Source organism: Pocillopora damicornis, chromosome 2 (genome assembly GCF_964200805.1).
Source record: "Pocillopora damicornis chromosome 2, jaPocDami1.2, whole genome shotgun sequence".
In the NCBI taxonomy this organism is placed as follows: Eukaryota; Metazoa; Cnidaria; class Anthozoa; order Scleractinia; family Pocilloporidae; genus Pocillopora; species Pocillopora damicornis.
This window is the reverse complement of record NC_142671.1, coordinates 14,207,264-14,231,425: the sequence shown is the minus strand read 5'-3', so window position 1 is coordinate 14,231,425 and position 24,162 is coordinate 14,207,264. Positions and strand designations below refer to the sequence as shown.

The 24,162-nt window shown below is 37.9% G+C and overlaps 3 protein-coding genes across 3 annotated transcripts; 1 reads left to right on the top strand and 2 right to left on the bottom strand.

Annotated features, from left to right (window-relative positions):
• Window positions 1-244: 244 nt before the first annotated feature.
• On the bottom strand, window positions 245-12,775 carry LOC113677826 (uncharacterized). The gene is made up of 6 exons (XM_089197731.1): window positions 12,167-12,775; window positions 6,534-6,926; window positions 5,841-6,098; window positions 4,139-4,315; window positions 3,542-3,682; window positions 245-1,943 (listed from the first exon to the last, which is right to left on the bottom strand). The coding sequence occupies exons 1-6, from the start codon at window positions 12,171-12,173 to the stop codon at window positions 910-912; spliced, it is 2,010 nt and encodes a 669-aa protein (XP_089053857.1). The 5' UTR covers window positions 12,174-12,775; the 3' UTR covers window positions 245-909.
• Window positions 12,776-15,045: 2,270 nt separating this feature from the next.
• On the bottom strand, window positions 15,046-17,939 carry LOC113674801 (oligosaccharyltransferase complex subunit OSTC). Its single transcript, XM_089197739.1, has 4 exons — window positions 17,792-17,939; window positions 17,204-17,277; window positions 16,426-16,643; window positions 15,046-15,172 (listed from the first exon to the last, which is right to left on the bottom strand). The coding sequence occupies exons 1-4, from the start codon at window positions 17,928-17,930 to the stop codon at window positions 15,151-15,153; spliced, it is 453 nt and encodes a 150-aa protein (XP_089053865.1). The 5' UTR covers window positions 17,931-17,939; the 3' UTR covers window positions 15,046-15,150.
• Window positions 17,940-17,953: 14 nt separating this feature from the next.
• On the top strand, window positions 17,954-23,734 carry LOC113674739 (cyclin-dependent kinase 1). The gene is made up of 7 exons (XM_027191233.2): window positions 17,954-18,174; window positions 19,055-19,160; window positions 19,554-19,831; window positions 20,426-20,596; window positions 21,615-21,778; window positions 22,234-22,375; window positions 22,731-23,734. Exons 2-7 carry the CDS (start codon window positions 19,097-19,099, stop codon window positions 22,860-22,862), a joined length of 951 nt encoding a protein of 316 aa, XP_027047034.1. The 5' UTR covers window positions 17,954-18,174; window positions 19,055-19,096; the 3' UTR covers window positions 22,863-23,734.
• Window positions 23,735-24,162: the final 428 nt, after the last annotated feature.

Sequence of the window (24,162 nt, the reverse complement as noted above, 5' to 3'; positions counted from 1 at the left end):
GGTACCCTGTGGGTTGCCAGAAAAAAATTTCAGTTATCGATGAGGATCTAGATTAATTAAAAGTAAGATTTTAGTCTGGTCCTTTCCATATGAAAAACCTTTGAGCTCAATTATCGAGATGTTGATAACAAAAGCCAAAAAACCAGCGCAACTATTTCCTTATAACTTCAATTAGGAGCCCACAAACCCATGGTTTGGAACTGTTCGTCACGATCGCAAGGTACCGCTAAATAAAAAAAACAAATTTTGTTTCGCCTTTGATCTTTATTTTTGCAGCAGTTATGACCTTTACATATAGTAGTGAAGAAATACAATGACAATGACAAGTCGTGTTATTTTCTCAAATTAAAAACTAAGACTTAAAGGTACAGTAAATTATGCCATCCCATTCTGCTATGAGCGTTCGTTGAGCTTTGTTCGGTTTGCTTCGTTCAACTATTTTATCTTTGAAATTACTTCAGGTGACATCTGCGTTGTGTTTTTTTATTTTATAGATATACATTTTACCCAACTATTTTTTAGTCTACTGTTCAAATTAACGTTTTCTGTCTTTTCAAACCGATAAACAATGAGATTCGCAAGTAAATTTAACAATTCAACAACGAATAAAAGGCAGAAATAGCGAAATATCAGAGAAGGAGTTTTTAAAAGTTTTGCTCAAAGTTTAAAGAACTTTCAGATGTCCTCATCCTTAAATCGTCACCGTTTTCTTCAAAGTAAACACTGTTGCGACAATTTAAACATCCCATGCCTGTAATAAGAGTCGTCCTCAAGTGGTTAAGTTACATGAGGAACCTCTTCAGTGTGGAAGTTTTTTAGTTTCCTTTCCATTGATAACGAGCGAAGGGTTATTGGCCTTTTTTCCGGACGAGGATAAGCTGACGAGGTGTACAGTAACTGGCTCACTAGCTACTGAAAAATATGAATACAGTCATCATCAACGACATACAAGTTGCCGGTATTAGATGCAGCTATTGAATTTCCTTTCTGTTCGGCCTCTATTTTGTAAAGAAAGTTGCCTTCCACTGTGAACACCTTAAGCGTCTTATTATGATCCTCACTCACAATCAGGTTGTCAAACTTGTCAATGGCAAGACCACCTTGCCTCCTCAACCGTCCCTCAGCGGATCCATCACCACCAATATCATACAGAAACACTCCGTCTTTGTTGAACGTTTTGACGCAAGCATCCCGCCAGCCATAGGACACAAAGAACATGTCCTGATGATAAACAGAAAACCGCGGGAATTTTAGAAAGTGTGGATCGCTGAAGGACTGTAATAATTTTGTACCATCAGGGGAGAGGACGTTTACTGAACTGTTACCCCAGTCACAAACGATTATGCTTCCATCGTGCGAAACAGACACCGCCATCGGCCATGTCAGGTACCCTTGGCCGATTTCTTTAGTTGACTTTCCGCTTTCCTCAATCAAGTACAATTTTCTGTGGAAGTTGGAAAGCAGAATTGCAACGAAACTGCCATTAATTGTGAAGTCCATGGAAAGTATGATGTCCTCCAACCAAAAATGCCTTACGAATGAATGATCAGCACTGAGTATTAGCATGAATTTATCCCGTATGACTGCGATCTCGTTAGTCTCCTTGTTAACCGCAAAAGCAGAGGAAAACGACCCTTCATCCACTGTTATATCAAACGCACGTTTGTATTGATATGGAGACACCTCTACACTCCAGGGACTGCCAGTCAGCGGCTGACCATTCACTGTGATTGTTACGCTGTGCGGACCTACAACATCTGATGTGAAGCTCACAGTGTAGTTACCATTCAGATTGTCTTCAATCTTCTTTTTTACAAAGTTTCCTGACGAAGCCTGAATTCTTACATCCACTTGATTATCTGCCTCATAAGAAATATTTCCTTTCGCATCCTTTGTCGAAAACAAGATTTTTATTTTTCTTCCAGCCTCTGCTTTGAACACATCTGTTAACAGGAGAAAAGAAAAGAACTCACTATTCCGTTTTTGTTTTTTTTACGTGCATGTATGTCCTAAACGATAACATTTGAAAGTTTTTCTTTAAATAGGTGACTCTTGCTTACAGCTACGAATTGCCCTTTGATTGTTCGGCTTGTGGTAAAACTGCATGGTGTAAGCTGATTGGTCAGTTTAGTCGAATGACGAGAAAAGGCGATGTCAACAATCAACTTGCTGAACATGATCGACTTACGAACCACGGTATTGACTGGAACTCTGCGCAGCACTAATTATTTTCAACGACTGAATCTGGAAAGCTGGTTTACAGACTCCCCTAAACAGATGTCAATTACTATCGGCTCCATACAAATGACTTATGTACGATATTAACATCTAAAACGAACCGAACAGCACGACCTAACTGTACCGACGGATCGAAACTGACCAACACGACTGACTTACGATAAGTCGTGATTGAGACTTACAGCCAATAACATCACGGCTAAAGTGACGTTATTAGCTGAGTTTACACGAACCGCACTTAAAACTCAGAATTAAAGTTATCCGTAGTAACGACCAAACCTGAACGATTTCATCACGAGTTTGTCTATATAGTGTGAAAACGGCAAAACGAATTGGACACGCACCAAAACTTCTCAAATTGTTTACCAGTCCAGAAAAGTGAGCTCGAAAATTTGAGCATTGTGCTTTGACGTCACCCCCAAAAAAATGGCATTACGATCATAATTTTTTCATTATGCTCCTTTGATAATTATTAATTCAATTGTAGAGCTTTTGAGAGACTTCAACCTACTCCTTCCCGCACCCCCCCCCCCTTCCACTCCTACTATCAGAGGTAAAACTTACTAAGGATGAAACTAACGCCTAAAGAATCTCAGGACATATCATTTCGCCTGATTAACTCAAAGTGCAAGTAAAAGGAGCAGGTTCACTGCCGACAGCAATCAGGCTACAGATTGTTAAGCTGAAACATCATCGAAATTAGTTTAGTCACTATGCCGACATTATGCTCGATGCTCTGGCTATAGCATTTTGCTCCAAATCATGCCGGCATAATTTATCTGACCCTAGTGTTAACCAACGCTAAGACATCGTGATATCCCACAAGGCGATTTTATCAAATAAGGGCAAAATAAGGCACAGTATTACGGTATTGCACTGTAGAGCAAAGATACCAACGGAAAGCAGAGAAATAAAATTGCTGCACCTGACTTTCCAGACTTTTAATCGGACGAACTTTCAATGAAATAAATTTTTTTGGTTTTCACAAAAGTTACTAAATGGTTTCTTTTGTGCTGATTTCGTCTTTCGCGGGCGGGTGGGCGCCTTATACAATAGGTACGATTCTCAAACAATGCTGTAGATTGTTTTTAAAAACTAGGTTCAAAGCTAAAATACGGGCAAATGAAATGGTTGTTGACTAATAAATCTTTCATACGATTAGAATACAAAATAACATTTTCCTCATTGCCCTCATTAAAAGTTCAACAATAGAATAAGGTCTACAAAGAAATACAGCCCACCCCAGATATTGCACGCAGATTCGAACAACCAGAGTTCACAAAAGATTGATTACAATAGTTACCGTGCATTTCCTCGGCCTGAAAAGAATATGTCGGCGGTCCAAGGTCGTGCTTTTGTACGTTGAACCTCGGTAGTTCCCCGAACATCGGTAGCTCCCCGAACAATTCTCCTTCGTTACTCAGCCTCCATCTATGAAAGAGGTCTGAAATATGAACAGGTCCTTCATCAGAGTAGTGTACATGGGAAAACAATTTCCAACATTTCAGCATAACTTTAGGAATGTACAAAAATCAAGGTCAGACAAGCAGCTCGTTCTTCGTCAGCGTTCCAATTTAACATTTCCGTCAAGCATCTCAAGTGCTATCAGGAATTCTCCGCCGGACTTCTAAGCTTTAAAACTGGTTTTATTCAATATCGTGATTTTCTTGTTCACTGCTATTCCGCAAAATCGTTGTTGCCCGTTATTGCCATCTTTAACAGCTAAGGCACTCTTACAATTAGACAAGAAGCATTCTGGGAAACTCCACTAGGAGCCGAGGATTAACCGATAAAAGGTTTGAAAAATAGATGAGCATCTTGATAGCTTGAAGGCAAGATAGGTACTAATTTAGTGGTGTATTACAAAACCAAAGCAAAAGAGATAAAAGCGATGATTTACTTTGATCTTCATCGCTTGAAGAATCATCCAAAATTTTTCCAAATTCCTTTTCTGAACCGTAACTGCTGTCCTTCGAAACCGATTTGCGTCTCGATGGGAGATGACTTAAATATGTATCGATATTCTCCCTTCTGGACCAGTCCAAATAAGGAGGAGGTGGTGCATCTCTGCGAATTTCTGTTAAAAAAGATATGTTCAAGTTGATATTAAAACTATTAGGATTAAATTAAAGAACTGCAAGTATTCCAGAAGCTCCTGCATTACATGTGGCTATGTTGTAGTGCAAACACTCCTAAAAGATATAGGATCCTTTTAGTGTTTAAGGCGTAGTTTCCGTCACAAAATAGAAATAATGTAGCACACCTTCAAATAATGTGATAAAAATGATGATTCCTTTTGAGAAATTAGACTCAAACATTTTCTGTTAGCTGCCGGAACGATTGCTTCGTTAAAGAGATTTGCAAATTGTTGGATATCGTTGTCGCCTCTGAAATATTTATACAGGACAACACCAGCACCAACTGCCACTACCACACCACCGACGGTCTTAAAATTACAGTGAACATTTACAGCTGTTCGAGGGATAACAAACAAAGTTGATAAATGGTTGAAATTCTCTGCAAACCGAATCAGAGATGGGTCATGGTTTTTCGATAATCATAAAGTTATTTTTTACATTATCCTGATGATTCCTTTTGAGAAATTAGCAGAAAGACTTAGCAGAAGAAAAAGTACTTGGATAATAAATAACTTATTAGACGTTTTGGTATGTAGTATCGCTGAGTATTTTTACTCCTTGTTTGTCTTTCGACTCGCCCCAAGGGTGCTTCCCTCGTATATAAGTAGATAGAAGATTGAGAAAGAGTAAAATAGGGACATCATCATGAGAATCATGATGCGATAACTTTACTTTACTTTTTTTTTTAGAGGGCACGGTAACGAATCCTGCAAGCTGACTGGTTCTTTACCCGGTCAATATTTTCCTATCTCTGCCCACGGGCCGCGGTAACGCTTTCGTGAATCGCCAATTACATCCCAAATTTCGTTGCCATTTTATTATTCTATTTTCGGTGGGCATCCACAGCTTTTTATGTGGACCTCCACCTGTCCAAATGCATTCTAATACTCAGAATCGGTGTTTTCATTATTGCCCTGCCTTGTGGTCGTAACGTTCTCCAACTGAAATAAGCATGTGCACCATCTGAGGGCAGATAATATAAATTAAAGTCACAGCTATGCCATCAAACATTTTCATTCAAAATCATGTTGGAAGAACATGTTTTGCTGTTTAGCCGCCTTTTCCAACATTAAATCTTAATGTATTTCGATGTTTGATCCAGATCAAACATTTTCATCGAACATTTTGCATACGAGTTAATATTTGATCAATTAGCCAACCGAAGTTTTGTGGAACACACACGATATTGAACGAAAATCTTTGATTGTTTAACGGGGCTTAAGATTGCCGTGCATGATTTTTTTACCATGTGTTTGATCTTAAATGTTTCGCGGAAAAGACTCTAAATAAATGACTTGCTTAGGTTTTCTCTATTTGTTAAGCTTTGTCAGGCTGATTCTAAGAAAGATATGATATTAATTAGTCTCCTGTTGTAGGCAGGAAGTAAGTATGGAAAAATTTTAAGCAACACGACAAATTTAATAATTATCTTTATCATAGAAAATGAATTGTGCTATTTCATACCATCGTCTGGCTGATCAGCGACATGTGCAAGCTGATGAATTTCTAGATCTCTTTCTTCCTGTTCTCTGTATACCTTCGAAATCCTGTCGATTTTACTTTCCAGTGTTTCAATTTTCTCTAGCTGAAATTTAATTTCTGCTGTTTTTAATGAAGACAGTACAGCTGCCGCCTCATTTTCTTTAGGTTTTATATAGACGACAGAATCTGAGTTCCTTCTATTTATTTCCCTCTGACGACCATACTCCTCGTCTTTAAAGACTGGAAATCAAAATGAAAAGCAAACAAACAGACAAACACAAAATAAGCCATCAGAAACTCAGTCTTGAATTTTTGTCACCAGATTTTACTTGCTCCAATCATGGTCAACGTATTGCAACAAAATCATAATAACTTAACATCTTTTTGACAACCCTCCAATTTTTGCAAATTTTTGGATGGAGGAAAGACTTCGCACGTCTGTTATATGTAGTTTCCATGGTGTCCGAGTTGCTTTTGATCATTGTTGTTCATGCAGTGTAATTGACGTTATTGAAGTAGACTCCCTTGTCTTTTTATGAGAGTGGAACTAAGCCATAACCGCCCATTGCTTAAGGAGGATAGTCCTCGGTTGTATCTGGCCTTTTGGCGTTTTAAGAAAAACCTTCGTATCTTCGTTAAACACTGCAAGTCGAATCACGATATTGAAATATTTACCTTTCACCTCAGAGTCCATCATAAAATCCAAACAGGCGTCTTGATATTCCTGTTCATCAATGTGTACTGTCACAATCACATCTTCACCATCTGCCAGTTGTTTTATTTCTTCTGTCACCAGAAAGTCTTGTAGCCTTGCCTGTAGTGTGTTGTCCTGGTATTGTTCCCATAGCAACTGGAGGGCTGCTCTATCTTCTGCCTGGACTGTAAAGCATAAGGACCCATTCCCTATCGCCCTCAAGCTGTTGGCTGCCGGAAGGATTGCTTCGTTAAAGAGATTTGCAAATTGTTGGATATCGTTGTCGCCTCTGGAATATTTATACAGGACAACACCAGCACCAACTGCCATTACCACACCACCGACGGTCTTAAAATTACAGTGAACATTTACAGCTGTTCAAGGGATAACAAGCAAAGTTGATAAATAGTTGAAATTCTCTGCAAACCGAATCAGAGATGGGTCATGGTTTTTCGATAATCATAAAGTTATTTTTTACATTATCCTGCATTTGGAGGGTGGTTGAAAGTCCAAGGCAGCAGGCTTAGGAGGTGCTGCAAAAACCTGAGGGCTAAGTTTTCGCTTGAAGGCGGGAATCGCAGGCTGGAAGAAGCTTGTCTCATTCATTGAGGTTGAAAGCCTGCATTGCAGGATTGGTAACCATGCCTGAACCCTGTCGCATCTCAGCCACTGGGCTAACACTCCATGGCTGGAGGGTGGCCGAGTGTCAAAAGCATGCCTTTGGGGGAGAGGGCTCAATCGACATTGCAAAAACCTGGTAGCTAGGTTATCACTTGAAAGCGGTCATCACTTTTTGATAAGAAAAGAAAAGGTATATATATATTTGATATATATTTTCAAATTGCAGCGTTTTTGAAAACGGGTATATATATTTATCCGTATGAAAATCACCAATATATATCGCGCTCTACTTCTACGTATCGAGCACGAGCACTGTTCAACAGAAAAATCCAAACAGACTTCCTACATATATATCTATTATATACATACCGAGATTTACGCGCCAAAAAGCATCGAGATAAAAATAGTCTCTTCGCGCTAGAGAAGCCAGCTGATTGGTCAACGATTTTTTTCACTAGTGAAAAACGATGTGTCGACGCTCTGATTGGCTATATCATTATTTTCACCAGTGAATAAAACCGTGTCGCTCGCTCGCCGCTCCTCTTGACTGACAAATAGCACATTTCTAATAGCTTAGGCGCGTTTTTCTTTAGAAAGATGGCTTCAAATCACACTAACCGTTTTCAGAGCCTGGATTCATCAGTAGAAGAGTTCATAGACGGACAAGAAAATGAAAACACCAAGAAAAAGACCAAACACGATGTTGCTCTGTTCCACGAATTTCTTGTTTTGAAAGGCGAGACGAGACAAATTGATGAATTGACTCCTCAAGAGCTGAACAAGTTTCTTAGCGAGTTTCTTATAACGGATCGCAAAAAAGAAGACAACGAGGAATACAAACCTAATTCCTTAAGGGCATTCTTCGCTATCTTTGAGCGCCATTTGAAGAAAAAAAACTATAGACTTTGCCTTATGAAAGACATCCAGTTCGAGCAAACTCGGAAAACGCTTCAGTCAAAGCAAAGTGACCTTAAACGGAAAGGAATGGGTAACAAGCCAAATGCATCTTTTGAATTTTGAACTAGCGTAGAACTATTTCGACATATTTTCAGGATGTCTTATTTTATTCTAACTAGTTCTGCATTTTAACGGCATTTTTGCTCGATAATTTAAATGTAAAGTATTTTACAAGGAAACCATTTCGGTGCAACTCTCGAACTGTGAGGCGGCTTGATCATGACCGCGCGTTGTTTTCCTTTGAAAGAAAATGAAGATATGTTCATCCTTGAGTTCTGTTCGCCTATGAATCTCGGTATATATATAATAAATAAGTTATTTCACGGTTAGATCGCTTGTGTATGACTTTTATTCACTCGTTGTGAATAAAAATCGTACGTATATATATATATATATATATATATATATATATATATATATAGGAAGTCTGCAAGTCGATTTTCGCGTGGAACAGTGCTCAATACGTTGAAGCAGAGCAGAATAAATATTATGAGAGGAAAAAAGGACGTAACTACATTTCCCGACAAGCCTGTTTCGTGAATCGCTTCACTCTCTCAAACCCCTGAAGAGTGAAGCGATTCACGAAACAGGCTTGTCGGGAAATGTAGTTACGTCCTTTTTTCCTCTCATAATATTTATATATATATATATATATATATATATATTGGACATCAGCACATCCACCTCATCTGAAACGGAGCATCCCATACAGTCAAGCCTTGAGGTTGAGGCGAATATGCTCTTCAACAGACACATTGAAGAAACGAATCCTGGAATATTCGGATTTCTTTGTAGCGTGTGGTTATGCACAACGCAAAGTTCTCCACGAAATGCAGAAAGTGCTAACATTGACTCAAGAGGAATGTTTACAGACCAAAGAACGTGAACCAACAGATCGAATTCCTCTGGTTACTACATTCAACCCCCATACCACATTTATTGCAGAGATTGCTAAACGAAATTGGAACTTTCTCAAATCAAAAGAAAGATTATCACTCATCTTCGAATTCAACAAGCCACCTTTAGTAGCTTACCGACGACCGAAAAGTCTACGAGACAGACTTGTTCGTTCAAGATTTGTAAATGAAACACCTCAGAATTTGATACCAAAGGGATGTAGAGCATGTGAAAGAACGAAGTGTAGTTGGTGTAAAAAGATCAATCAGACCACAACTTTCACCAGTCCCAATAACAACAAGACCTATGCCATATTTCATACAGTGGACTGCCAATCGTCATGGATCATTTACATAATCGAGTGCAACATTTGCAAACTTCAATACATTGGTAAAAGCGAAACTGCATTTAACCTACGGTTAAACAATCACAGAAACCATATTAAAAAGGGAGTGAGTAGCTGCGAACTCACGGAACACTTTTTACATAACAAACGAACTCACGACTTTAACAATAATGTTACCATAACCATTATAGAGCAAATCCGAAAAGATCATTTAGAGACTGACAAAAAGAAAGAAGTTCTTAGAGAAAGAGAGATTTTTTGGCAAAGAACATTAAACTCCTTTCAGCCATATGGACTAAACAAAAGAACTGGATAAAGCTTTTACGCGAAAACCTTTATAAAGTTTTAGGTACATAAATTGTTTATAACATACGTTATAAAGGTTTTAAAACTGTTTACCAATTAGAAACACTAATTGTTTACGAGAGATTTTACTCAGCATTTAATTAAGCAACATGCACTGTACTACGTCACACAATTAACCAATTACGACTCTGTAACAATTGCATGTTAAGGCCCCTGAGGAAGGCAAATGCCGAAACGCGTCGGGTCTTTAATAAAGCGTTGAAAACGGAAGCACATTCTCCATTGTGCAAATTATATATACATATATATATATATATATATATATTATGAGAGGAAAAAAGGACGCAACTACATTTCCCGACAAGCCTGTTTCGTGAATCGCTTCACTCTTCAGGGGTTTAATGAAAGAATATTCATGTGACTATCGTTTATATACTAGGAAAATTTGCATAATACGCGGTAAACTTAAAAACTTTAAAGTTCAGCTGTTGCGTAGCAACGCTTTGTTTCTGTGTCGGCATGAAGATACGAGTTCGTTTCGCTTATTTAGTGATGAGAGGTCGGGTCGGTAAATTATCAGGAATTTTTCTTTTAGGCAGAGGTTGCATCTTTTACTGGAGCTGTTGTAGGGAGAGTTAGATGATAAGACGCGCCATGAGATATAATAGTCAATGTTGTCGTTCTTGAGTGTCCAGATGTGTTTGCTAAGTTCGGTAGAGTTTCTGTGCTTGGCGTGGCGGAATGATGCGGTGTGATTTCTGTGTCTTGTTTTGAAGTCGGTTTCTGTGAGTCCGATGTATGTTTCAGAGGTGTTGTTGTCGTTCCGTGTGACGGTGGCTTGATAAACGACTGAGGATTGAAGGCAGTTACCATTGAGCGGGCAATTGTTCTTTTGTCGGCAGTTGCATGTTTTGTTGGTTTCCGTGCCGTCTTTGTTGTCTTTCGTGTAAGGTGAGTGGGACGAGTGTAAGATGCGCTTGTTGTGGTTGTCGATGACCTGTTTGGTGTTGTTCATACAGCTGTAACTGGTTTTGATGGTGTTGCGGTTAAATATTTTGCGGAGGCTGTGACCCTTAAGGAAATGTTTGTCGATTAGGCTGAGGAATTTGTGTCCGATATTGGTGCTGACGTTCTTGCTGAATGGAGGGTTGTACATCCTCATCATCAACATCCTCTGGTACAACCCTCCATTCAGCAAGAACGTCAGCACCAATATCGGACACAAATTCCTCAGCCTAATCGACAAACATTTCCCTAAGGATCACAGCCTCCGCAAAATATTTAACCGCAACACCATCAAAATCAGTTACAGCTGTATGAACAACACCAAACAGGTCATCGCTTCACTCTTCAGGGGTTTAATGAAAGAATATTCATGTGACTATCGTTTATATACTAGGAAAATTTACATAATACGCGGTAAACTTAAAAACTTTAAAGTTCAGCTGTTGCGTAGCAACGCTTTGTTTCTGTGTCGGCATGATCTGGTACAACCCTCCATTTAACAAGAACGTCAGCACCAATATCGGACACAAATTCCTCAGCCTAATCGACAAACATTTCCCTAAGGATCACAGCCTCCGCAAGATATTTAACCGCAACACCATCAAAATCAGTTACAGCTGTATGAACAACACCAAACAGGTCATCGACAACCACAACAAGCACATCTTACACTCGTCCCACTCACCTTACACAAAAGACAACAAAGACGGCACGGGAACCAACAAAACATGCAACTGCCGACAAAAGAACAATTGCCCGCTCAATGGTAACTGCCTTCAATCCTCAGTCGTTTATCAAGCCACCGTCACACGGAGCGACAACAACACCTCTGAAACTTACATTGGACTCACAGAAACCGACTTCAAAACAAGACACAGAAATCACACCGCATCATTCCGCCACGCCAAGCACAAAAACTCTACCGAACTTAGCAAACACATCTGGACACTCAAGAACGACAACATTGACTACTCTATTTCATGGCGCGTCTTATCATCTAACTCTCCTTACAACAGCTCCAGTAAAAGATGCAACCTCTGCCTAAAAGAAAAATTCCTGATAATTTACCGACCCGACCTCTCATCACTAAATAAGCGTAACGAACTCGTATCTTCATGCCGACACAGAAACAAAGCGTTGCTACGCAACAGCTGAACTTTAAAGTTTTTAAGTTTACCGCGTATTATGTAAATTTTCCTAGTATATAAACGATAGTCACATGAATATTCTTTCATTAAACCCCTGAAGAGTGAAGCGATTCACGAAACAGGCTTGTCGGGATATGTAGTTGCGTCGTTTTTTCCTCTCATAATATTTATATATATATATATATATATATATATATATATATATATATATGTAAATCTTTCTCTCCGCGTGAGAGGTGCGTAGGTTCATTTCCTAAACATCAACTAGCTGTGGAGCACAAAACGTGATACATTGTGGGGTCACAGTCTTTATTTTTTTTTAATCACCACTTACCTCCCATTAGTCTTCCAACCACTCTGGGTACAGCATAAACAGCTGCAGCACAAGCTGAAATTTAAATTGTGATTCTGTCATTCATAGATAGGGTAAACCATAAAATTGAGCAAGGCTCAGCGGGGTCTAATAAATTTGGTAAGCCTCAGGAAATTAATATAGACTTAAAAAAATGCTGTCATCAAAATCAGTAGAGGAGGTAAGGGCTTCCCTGGAAATATTGCTTAGTTCTACAGGAAACTGGTCGCTCATGCCTCAAGACTACAAAAGATCGTGATCAAAAGAAAGCTTACATCCATACAACAAGTGAACGACATAAGGCTACGGTCTTATTTTTCACCAGAGACCTAGCAGAATGGCCCGGACAATATCGAACAACAGACCTGATTCGATTTTGATGATCGAGGAACTTCACTTCCCTCCGTTATTAGATCTCCACATAGCGACAAGAGTGTTTCGCCTTTAGTCTGCCAGTCGATCCCTTGGCTAACTTTGCTGTGCACGGTACGGTATTCGATTTTAGACATAGAAAGTAGTAGTTAAGAACACCTTGGAGGTGGAGATGGCATCTTATCGATCACAGAATTGGGGAACAGAATTACTCGATAACTTAGCATTTTAGAGTCTGTGAAATCACGTGAGCTATATTTATCCCGGTTTTCGAGCAATCATCTCCTTGGTTACCGAATAATAATTCCTTGTGATCAGAATGCATGCAAAAGCACGCGAACTTTTGCGCCAGTTATCCTAACTTAGGCAACGTAAGCCATAGAAATATTTCCTTTTTCTAATTCAAAGTCACCTGAGGTTTTTTGGAAAGTTTTAACCATTAGAGGAACTTAGCAGCTTGCTCAGTGATGACGAATTGAGTGACGTGTGAACAACCACCTAACTCACATAAATGGTGAAGAAACATTTAGCCAGTACAACAAATACATTCGAAGAAAGATGCGAATAAAAACCCCAGAGGAAGCGAGAATGAATTGCTTCTGAAGGTGTTTGCAGCTCGAGTGGCAAGCGCAAAGAGGAGAAGGGAAAGAAGGCTCGAGCGGAAAGCGCTAAGGGAGGGTCAGCTCTTGAGGGGTCGGATCACGTCCAGCGTAGTTGGAGAGTCGAAGCTGTCCTGCTGTGTACCAGTAACACTGCACTGCTTTTAAATTGAGTACTGTTTGTAATATGATAATCCTCTGGAGACGCTCTTCTGCACTGGCAGCTAAAGAAAACTTGTTCCAGCTAACAGACACTAATGGGTAGTGGCTAGACCTTGCTTGGAGCCGGTCTAGAAAAGGAAAAATAAGGCGCTTCCTTCCCTCCACTAGCCTGGGTGGACACCTTGGGCAAGTGTTAGCACACCCTTAGCCTCCCTTAACAAGGGTTACGGTCCCACTGCCTTGTGGTGGCTAGGGGGATAAAAGAGAATTCTGTGATCAACCCTTTTTGATTCTATATGCGAACTTTGAATACTGGTAACCCTCCCAAAACACGTGGAATGAAAGCCTCTGATTGACTTGTCATACCTATTTTGTAATCGAAATTTTTGCTTGCAATTAAAATATGAACCAAAAGGCTTGCTCAATTTTTAATTATTTTCATTTAAGTTGAAGTCAATCTCGGATATTAAAGCATACAGATGGAAAAAGTTGAACTAGATTATGTATGAGTAGTTTCAAATAGCATGCTCTATTATTTTGAGGTCTAAATACCGAGGGCAGAATGATAACTATGCAAACATTGAATTGAAATTAAATCGAAAAGGTAAATTCTCAACAGGAAGACTTACGCACCCCACTAAATTCGAAATTTAAGAATACTTTTGTCATTTTTTAACTTGACCAAAAATGACCTCGCTCAACATAGTTTTTTCAGTGGTGCACGAATTACCTTTTTCTGAGAAAGGGTTTTTACGAATCATCATGAATTGTCACTTTTTCATTTTCTTCTTAAATGGGTAAGATTTAAGAAGTTATTCAAAATTTATCTGGCAGTCCATGTTTTTCCGCTTCTTTTTTCAATGTTTGCTCTAGGTATCTTCTCCTATCAATTCATCATTCTAACTTTTTCCAGGGCATCTTTACCAAATCTCACCCCTTGTAAACATCGTTCCTCATGAAATTGGTGTTGGATCAGATCAAGTGCATAGTGGAAGGCGCAGTGGCCTTGTGAGTAGCGCGCTGGATTCTAGATGAAATGGTCTGCCTTCGAGCTCTGCTTGGGTGATTATATTGTATTCTAGGGCAAGACAATTCACTCTCATAAAGCCCCATTCTACCGAGGAGTATAAACTGGTACCGGTAAACGTTTAGGGAAAATCTAAAAAATTCCTGAGGTAACCTGTGATGGACCAGTATCCCGTCCCAAGGGGAGAGGCAGCATCCCCGTTCTCTACAGTGGAACTAGTGCTTCTAGTGCAGTGCATATTGTATTCTAGGGCAAGACAATTCACTCTCATAAAGCTCCATTCTACCGAGGAGTATAAACTGGTACCGGTAAACGTTTAGGGAAAATCTAAAAAATTCCTGAGGTAACCTGTGATGGACCAGTATCCCGTCCCAAGCGGAGAGGCAGCATCCCCGTTCACTGCAGTGGGAAGGGACCTTCTGTAGGTGATGGAAGTGAGAGGTACTTGGCTTGTAAGACTTTAATCCTAAATTCACCACTACAATTCAACAACAGGGAATCCACCACCTCATTGATGAAATTAGAAATAAGGATAAGCTTCTTTCTTACACATCTTAGAATAAACAGACATGTTATCTGACATGGCCTCTAAGGTAGCTCAAATTAGTGTTGATGCCTTCAAACACCAATTTGCTGATGGACTGATGAAACTCCCAGTTTAATAAGACTATAATACAAAACTGGATGGCTGCAAACAAAACTTGTTTATAAAATGGTTTTATTTAACAAGAGAATATAGGCTAAGCTTAATGCAAAACAATTTTATTGTTGTCCAGTAGGGATGGTGTGATTCTTGAGATCTTCTTTTAGTAAACTTGCATGTAACCCCTAGATTAATAAATAAGAAGGTTAGTATTAAAAACTGTTCAGAAATATTTTTTAGTGCAAAGTATAATTTGATTTCTGTCACTGGATGTTTTTAACTTCATGAATGATAAATGAAGCCATAGGAAATAACTACTGTGTACTGGTGGATGCACCTTTGATCAACTACTACATAGGAATTATTAATTAATTAACAACCACATAGGAATTAATTAAAGTGTACTTGTGGATGCACCTTTAACCCTTTAGGTCCCATGACTGACCAAGACAGAATTTCTCCTTACAATATCAATACAATATCAAGCAGAAAAGTGATGAGAATAAAGAAAAAGATTAGTCAGGAGATTACAAGTTGATCCTATACCAAATTCTCCAAACTAACATCACAAGAACTGTATTGATGTCAGACTTCCCTATCCACAACCCCCAAAAAGCAAAGAAGGGACAGAAGAACCTTTTAACTTATGAAAAGGCATAAAGTTAGCTTTGTGTAGCTTCCTTAAACTATGTGTCTGAGTCAATTTTCCATGACAAGATTTCAATTAAAGCATTGACATGCTTCCTCTAAGGAGGCATACCCACTTAATAACCTACTCAATCCCAGAGGTGATAAGGATATACATGTAAAATTCCTCTACAATATAGATGCACTTCAGATTTAACTTCATTTGTTAAACCTGCAATTTATCTAGAAGCATAGGTTAAACTGTTTTTTTTTTAAAAAAGAAACCTTAGATGCCTGAGTTTAATCACAATTCTGTACTTCAATCATTTTTATTACATCTCTCAGATGCCACGTATGCTGGGATTGTTAATTTCCTGGGTTTAACTGTGACCACCACCAAGAATTTTCAGCTATTTTACTGTTCCCACATCTTTCATTTATTACTGCAGGTTTTTTACTTTTGTGGGAAAAAGGAAATGCTAAATCATTAATTTTCCTTACTGCTCAACTTGCTGAACCTGAACAAAAAATTTCAAATTGACCCCATTTGCTCTTGATGTGAGTTATTCAATTACAGCTGTCTCTTATCACTAAAAAATTGTTTTCCAAACTTGTCATGCAAAGCAGAGATATCTTGTTGACCTTGTCTTTCGTAATTTTAAGCAATCAATCCTCTATGTGGCAGTGAGGAGGGGAAGGGGGGGGGGGGGTACAAACAGTCTGGACCCTGGACCATGAACATGGGGTTAGTAAGGAGTATGCATTCACCAGTAAATCTAGCAGTAAGTAAAAAAAAACAAGTGATACTCACGGCAGTTTCATTCTCATGAAAACTCTGCATGTAAAGAATGACACTAGGACACAGACAAAGCCCAGGAACAGCAAGAGAAATCTGTTAAGTTTAGACATGCCAACAGCATTTGATTTATCTAGGATAATGAAGCCTAATCCACCCATTGAAAACAAAAAACTTGATGCCAGGCCTTCCATGATGTACTGACCGTTTACACGGTAAGGCATGAAAGCAACCTGGGAAGGAAAAGGAATACAAGAAATTGCTTTAATGACCATGAGTGTTTATGATAAGCTCATTTACCATTAAAAACAGAAAAAAGCACACAAAAAAATTCTAATTTTTTTTACAAGTTATTTGGTTTCTGAGAAGCAGAAAAATGTTTTGCAGGCTTCAGAAAATGACCACAGTGGTCAAGCACCTGTGCATGTGTGAATGTAGCAATGACTAGGTGGCCTGCTTTCAGGGTGTCAGAACAAAGTAGTTTCACAAAAGTTACAAATAACTGCACAAGCCAGTTAGTCAGGGTGCTTCAGAAATGTATACCTTTTTGGGAAAAGCTCAAAACAGAATGGTTAATCAACAGGATACCCATATTTGGGTAAGCTTTGTGTCCAAAAGTGTTCCTTTTCCCTAATTTTCTTTCCTTTAACATATTTTTATGAACGATTCATTTTTCATTGCTTATTTGTCAAGACTGAGAGATTTTGTGCAGAAAATTGGTTCTCAGGAGCCTAAAATTAATCCTTTCACACATGTCCTATGTTTGACTTCAGTGTTCTGGGCATGTACTAACCGGTTTACTGTGACCAAACTCATCTGTTGTGCTTCCCACACTGGGTGGTTCCACAATCACATCATAGATGATACCTGGGAGACAACATCAAAGATCCATGAGAAGTTTTAAGGCACTTTACAATCAAATGTTAACAAATCTAGTCAAAATTTTTTTTCATCCAGGATCATGTATGCAAGGAAACAGGAATCAATAACACATTTTGTCAATTAAATATGTCTTGTTATACTCGCCATGTGGCAATGCACGTGATTTTAAAGTGAATGATCATTCTCGATGCCTGTCTCAGGGCACTGTTTGATCATTAGTTCCGAAATACATTTTATGTCACGTTTTTGAGTGCCACGTATCCCTTAATTGGGACCGATCTACTTTAGTAAACAAACCCACATGTTATTTTCTTTAGCTTGCTATCAGCATGCAGTTTGCAGGAAAGCTTAAAGTTAGAGGAGAATTCTGACTTTAGAATCTAAAATCATGATCGACTCTTATCTTTGATAATTTTTTTTTTTTGCATTGCTGGTTGGCTTGATTTTGGATCCTTTCGAGATCGAGGCATGTAACAAGAAACTATTTCGAACAATTTACCTCCAGTAACCAAGAAATACGACAAGAGAACAAAGGCGAAGACCACCATAGCCGATGGTGGTTTTACCCATCCTGGCTTCTTCAACTTGAGGTTAGGGACTTCTAAAATGTGAAAGGGTATCCCATACAAAGCCTCCATTTTGAAAAGAAAGAAGAGAAGACAGATGGGTATGAAAACAAATTTGATTGGTCCAACGCTGTAAGTTATCATCCAATTATAGCTGGTGTTTTATCATGGTCTGCCTTGAAGCTATCCGTGGTGACCTGAGAAAGAATTTAAATTCTGGGATCTCATTGGTCAATAATATTCAAACGCCGCTATTTTCAAATACAAATCTACGGAAGCACGCACTTGGCCTTCATCTTGGGAACGCTTCGTAAAGGTTTGTCAACATCTCTTTTATAGTTGAATATCTAACTATCTTCTTTTTGCCACGATTTATCCAACATACCTTTTACGTAACTAAGGCTTGCAGTCGGTGGTCGTTATAGTTTTCATTTCAAATCAGGAGAACCTCCTTCGCCAATGATAAATGGCATTTAATTTTTTTCCGTTAACCATCACCTTTTGTGGACTTTCGTTTCAGCCAGCCGAATTCCAACCGTAAACTCCGATTTCTCGATGTATAAGTTCACTCGTTAGAATTGAAGACCCTATAAGCTATGCATGCAAGCTCGATAAGTATTATCCCTTCTGACAAAGTTATTCGCAACTACAGTTTAGGAATACAACTTTAGCACACTTTGAAATGTAGATTTCAGATTTTTTAAAGTAGCATTTATTGACTGTTGCATCGATTTTGCAGGAAAAAACAAATTTTGCTTTTTAACAGTATGTCTTGGAAAAATAGTATCCGCTCCTGCGATGGGGAGCTACACTGTAATTTGTCGCGCGCACGTTTTATGGCTGAAGTTCGAATATGCTGTAGATCACGCTGATACATCCACTGCGTATGCTTGCGATCTACCACAGGGATGGCCGTTCAACAAGATTGCAAACACGCTGTAGCCGAAATCGATATTTACCGCACAATTTATCGCAGAGGCTGGCGAAAAGCGTTATACTTTCGGTCGAATTAAACCACTCTACGTGAAGTTACCCTTACTGTATGTGCACGACAAAAAACAATTATTTGTGAAGTTGTTAGATGTTAGTTCACCCTAGATTTGACCTCTTTTTAGATTTTAAGTGATTGAAAAAATTGATGCATATGTAATTCCGTTTTAAGTATGTTTTTACTGATTTGTTATCTTGTTTTGTAGGTAGGTTTCTCTGAATTCAGGGAATCGAAAACACAATTGAGAATGGGATCCAAAACTGACGAAATGAAGATGTCAGAATTTACCAAGATAGAAAAGATTGGGGAAGGTAATGAAACAGCTGTTTGATGAAAGAAGTTTAAACGGGAGTCACAAAATGATGCTTAAAGAAAACTTTTTTGCTTATCTAGCTTTATTGTGGCTAAGATGTGACTTTTAAACTTATTGAGGGGTTTTGGTATGCTTTTCTGTAGCCTGATCTGGAGAAGCATCAGTGATGCAACATTACCTATCAAGTTAGCCAATTAATATGCTCAGGGCTTGAATTCTTGTCCTGATTCCATGTGTTGCAATTACAACATTGTAATCACTGATCTACATGTAGACGTGACCCACCTCAAAGGAGAGCACTCTCTTTGATAGCAACATATGAGATTAAAGTTTTTTTATATCGCAGTTGTCATTTTGAAATTTACCTTGCATACAAACTCTGTCATTATAGGCACATATGGTGTTGTGTACAAAGGCCGCAATAACAGGAATAACAAGCTGGTTGCATTGAAGAAAATTAGACTTGAGCTAGCTGATGAAGGAATTCCAAGCACAGCAGTGCGTGAAATTTCATTGTTAAAGGAACTGAATGGACACCCCAATGTTGTCAATCTAGAAAATGTTCTACATGAAGATTCTAAACTATATTTGGTGTTTGAATTTCTACTGTGTGATCTTAAGAAGCACCTGGACTCAACAAAAGGATCGCTAGACCATATGTTAATCAAGGTATGCTTATGATAGTTTTCAGTACCAAATATGCATGTATCATTCAGCTGAAACTGACAATTGTTGTTTCACTAATGGAGGCAATGGGCCTTCAGAGCATTCTTAGATGGCCTTTATATGAGTACAAGTGCATAAGAGTTCCCAAAATAAAGTTAACAACATCAGTAGGGACTGCTTTATTTATTGGTAATATTTACCCATGCTGGCCAGTTCAGTCACAAGCTGGTTTGAATGGTGCCAGTGCTGGATGATGGTAGCATTCAAGTCAACATTGCTGAAGTCAAATTAATTTCAAGTTTTTGTCTGTAAAGATGATGGTCAAATTACAACTTGCAATAGCGGAAAATGAAAAATTCAAAATTTTATTGGGTGCAATGATGAAACCAATGAAAATAATTTTCTAAGATGGAATGTATGATAAGAGAGAACAAATGAGTGATCTAATGTGCAACTTGTGTTATTTTTCTAATATTGTGAAATGTTGGACTGGTGAGGTGACTTGATTTACAGGAGTGTACCGGTACATTGAAGAATAAAGACATTTGATGTGACATGTGTAAAATAAATTAATATCTTAGGTTGATTTTCCTACAGAGCTACCTTTACCAAATCACAAATGCCCTCTACTTTTGCCACAGTCGCCGAATCTTGCATCGTGATCTGAAACCCCAGAACCTTTTGATTGATGAGCATGGGCTCATCAAGTTAGCTGATTTTGGCCTTGGGAGGGGGTTTGGAATCCCTGTAAGAGCTTACACTCATGAGGTAGGAATAGTAAACTTTGTATGTAATCTTGCAGTTGTTGTCTTTGGAGCACAGACTTCATGTACATGTACTAGAGAAAACAACACAATTTCAACCCCTTTAGAAAATCATCATAAAAATGGGGTTTTCTGAACCCATAGAACTCAAGCAGCTAGTTATTTACACAAGGTCTAACCCAAATCATGGTTTTACATTAACCCTTCAACTCCCAGATCAAATTTTTCATTCACCTTACTATCAACTACACAATTCATATGATGTTAGTTCAGAGAATTTAGTATTGGATTAACTAATTATCCCCAAATTGATATTTTTCTTTATTCTTATCACTTATCTGGTTGATATTGTGTTGATATTGTAAGGAGAAATTCTGTCTTGGTCACTCGTGGGAATTAAAGGGTTAACAGTTGGCTTTAGTGATTCTCTTCTAAAACAATTGTCCTTCCGCTGTTAGCTTTCAGCCCTCTTGATGCTGTTTGCCTAGAAAGCGGTTTTATCAAATAACAGCTATACTTTGATAAAATAACCTGTTCAATAAGTTTTTGTTTAGAATGTTTTTGTAATAATGTTTATGTTAAATTTAACTGTTGGTAACTGTTGTGCAAAAAGTACTAATTGACTTCAAAACCTTCTGCTAGTTTTTTAATAACTATGAGATAGTTCACCTTTTCCCTGGGCAGAATATGTTGAAAATTTACTTGATGGATACAAATCATATTTCTTCTTATCACAGACAATGATATGAGGCATTTGTTATCTAAAGTTCAACTGTAGCATTTAAGTCTTCTCTATGCTTACCTTACAAACCATTGCTGACCATCTCTGTTTATTTTGAACCCTGTCTTGGCCAACTTTTTATTAAAATGTATATTAAAATATAGACTGGTCTCAGAGTAGTATTCATTTGAATTTATGTTTTCAAGATTTTTTGCAACTTGCTGTGCATGTTGAACATAGTTATTTATGAATTTTTTTCTTTTGTTAAAAAATTAGCTTAAAATATTATTTTTTATGTCAGGTGGTAACTCTGTGGTATCGTGCACCTGAGGTTCTCCTGGGAGGCCAGCGGTATGCATGTCCAATTGACATCTGGAGTGTAGGATGTATATTTGCAGAGATGGTTACAAAGAAACCATTGTTTCATGGTGATTCAGAAATTGATCAACTTTTCCGTATTTTCAGGTTTGTATGCAGTTCTCTGAAATCCATTATTTAAATTCCCCAGCCTCTACCTGCATGATACTCTGCTACAAAATTGGCTCCTTCACTCAAAGGCTTCACAGAATCAGAATCACTCAAGAACACTGAGAAAAGTTTCAACTGTTGACAAGACAGGCTTTCATCATGCTTATTTCATAGTTACCGTATGGTTATATGGTTATACTACCTATATTTTATGTATTATATACTATAAGTACACATATTTTCTGAGGCTAAAAACAACAGCTGCATTACAAACACTGTGCCACCAGAAGAGATTTGACCTAAATGCACCAGTCTATGGTTTGCATGTCATTCTAAGTGGTCTCTTACATTACTATGCTAAAGCATCTTCAGATGGCCAACATGAGTGTAGCTGTTCCTAAATTGTTCTGAGCCCTGTGATTCTTACAGACTGTGTCATTCGTTTCTCAAAGAATCCTAGGTACACCAACAGAGCAGAACTGGCCTGGAGTATTACAACTTCCTGATTACAAACCAAACTTTCCTAAATGGAGTGGAGAAGGACTGAGGAAAGTAGTACCACAGTTGGATAATAATGGGCTTGATCTTTTAGAGGTACATCTTCCTTATTACTTTGGCTTACTTAATTCTGCCTGTTTAGGGAAGAAAGTAGTAAACTTTCAGTGTAAGCTTATTTTTGTTGCTAAAAAATATATGCTAATGGATGTGCAATACAGCTTATTATAATGAGGCTTTGCCAATGCAAGGAGGTGAGGTATCAATTGTGTCTTCAATAGCTTTTTTCACAAGTTGGTTGGATTGCTGCCTGTGGCTACGTTATAGCCCTACAAGTCTTATTTATGAAATCTCAAAAGGCAAAAGGCCTTAAAAACCCTCATTAGACCACTGATAACACAGTCTTAAAGTTTACTTTTCAAGCCAGAGTGTTTATTTTCCTTTTTTGATTTAGAAAATGCTCAAATATGATCCTGCTAAAAGAATATCAGCCAAAGCAGCTTTGGATCATCCTTACTTCAATGACTTGGACTTGTCAACCCTTCCTGCCACCAAAGAAATGACAATGAATGGAATGATGTTTTAGAACAGAGCTCTACACTTTCTATAAATCACACTCTTAGTATTCTTTTTTGCATAATGTAAAGAACTCAAAATTTTCTCAGCCAATTAATCAGCCTTTTTGTTATCTGTAGACATAAGTGCTAAAACTGATTAGAAAATGACACATATGTTACATTTCATGTATTTTTAAAAGGGAATTGTTTCACTTTATTACTGATTAGTGTTAATTTAATGGATCTAAGAGCCTGTGCTTCACAATCTCATTACAAGACAAAGTAACTTTCTAAATACAATCAGTCCTGGAGAGGTACTTAGTTCAATGTACATAATTATTAAATCAACTTCTTTTGTTTTCCATTCCTTGAACTTGAACCACATTTCTCAATGATCATGTTCAATCTTTTCTAATAGCCTTGAAATGTGCTTTGTTTTAAAACACTCAATAACAGCTGCTTTATAAATATTTTTGTTGCTATAATTTGTATATACTGTATTAACTTTGCAAATTTTACATTTAATTAGAAGGATTAAAGACAAAATATCCATATTAAGTTTAAGTAAGAGGCAAATTAGAGGAACTCTATCAGATCTCTGAGTGCAACAATGCAATAACTCCCTCAGATAAACACCATGAGGATGAGGGTAACTTGCAGCTTGATACATTTTCCTATTCAGAGTTACAGCAATTTTTCTTTTAGTTGTTTAATGTAAATAGTTGCCATTTGCCTAATATCTTTAAAAATATCAATAATGTTACCTTCAATTTTTAATTACCTCTCCTGTGCTAGCTTTGATGTACTGTTTTTGTACTGCAGTTCACTATTACTGAAAGTGTACTTACTGATAATTTTTCCAATACTATCAGATTATAATAAAAAAAGTTATAAAATGAAATTCTGTGACAATTATTGGAATAAATTAATTATATTATTGGAGGTCAGCTAGGTCAGATCTCTAGTATAACACTAAGTTATGAGATCGATGGAAAATGTAGTGACTCTCACCTAACAATTTCAATATCACGTAGCTAACACGTGTCACAAACATGCCGTGAAGCTATTGGATTAGCAAAAGCTAGCAACTCATCATCATCTCCCAAGGAGTCACCAAAAGTGTACAATGATTCTCCGGTTTTTGTTTAAGTTATTATCATTTTTGCTGTTATCTCCGGAACCCGATTGGTGCCATGCAAAATTTATGTACGATTTTTTTTCCTCAATTTTTTTCTCCACTCTTTTCGCGACTTCTTTCGCGACTTTTTCAACCGCTGGTCATAAATTGCATCCTTCTTTCCGCGTAGTGAGAAGGAATAGAAAGACTTA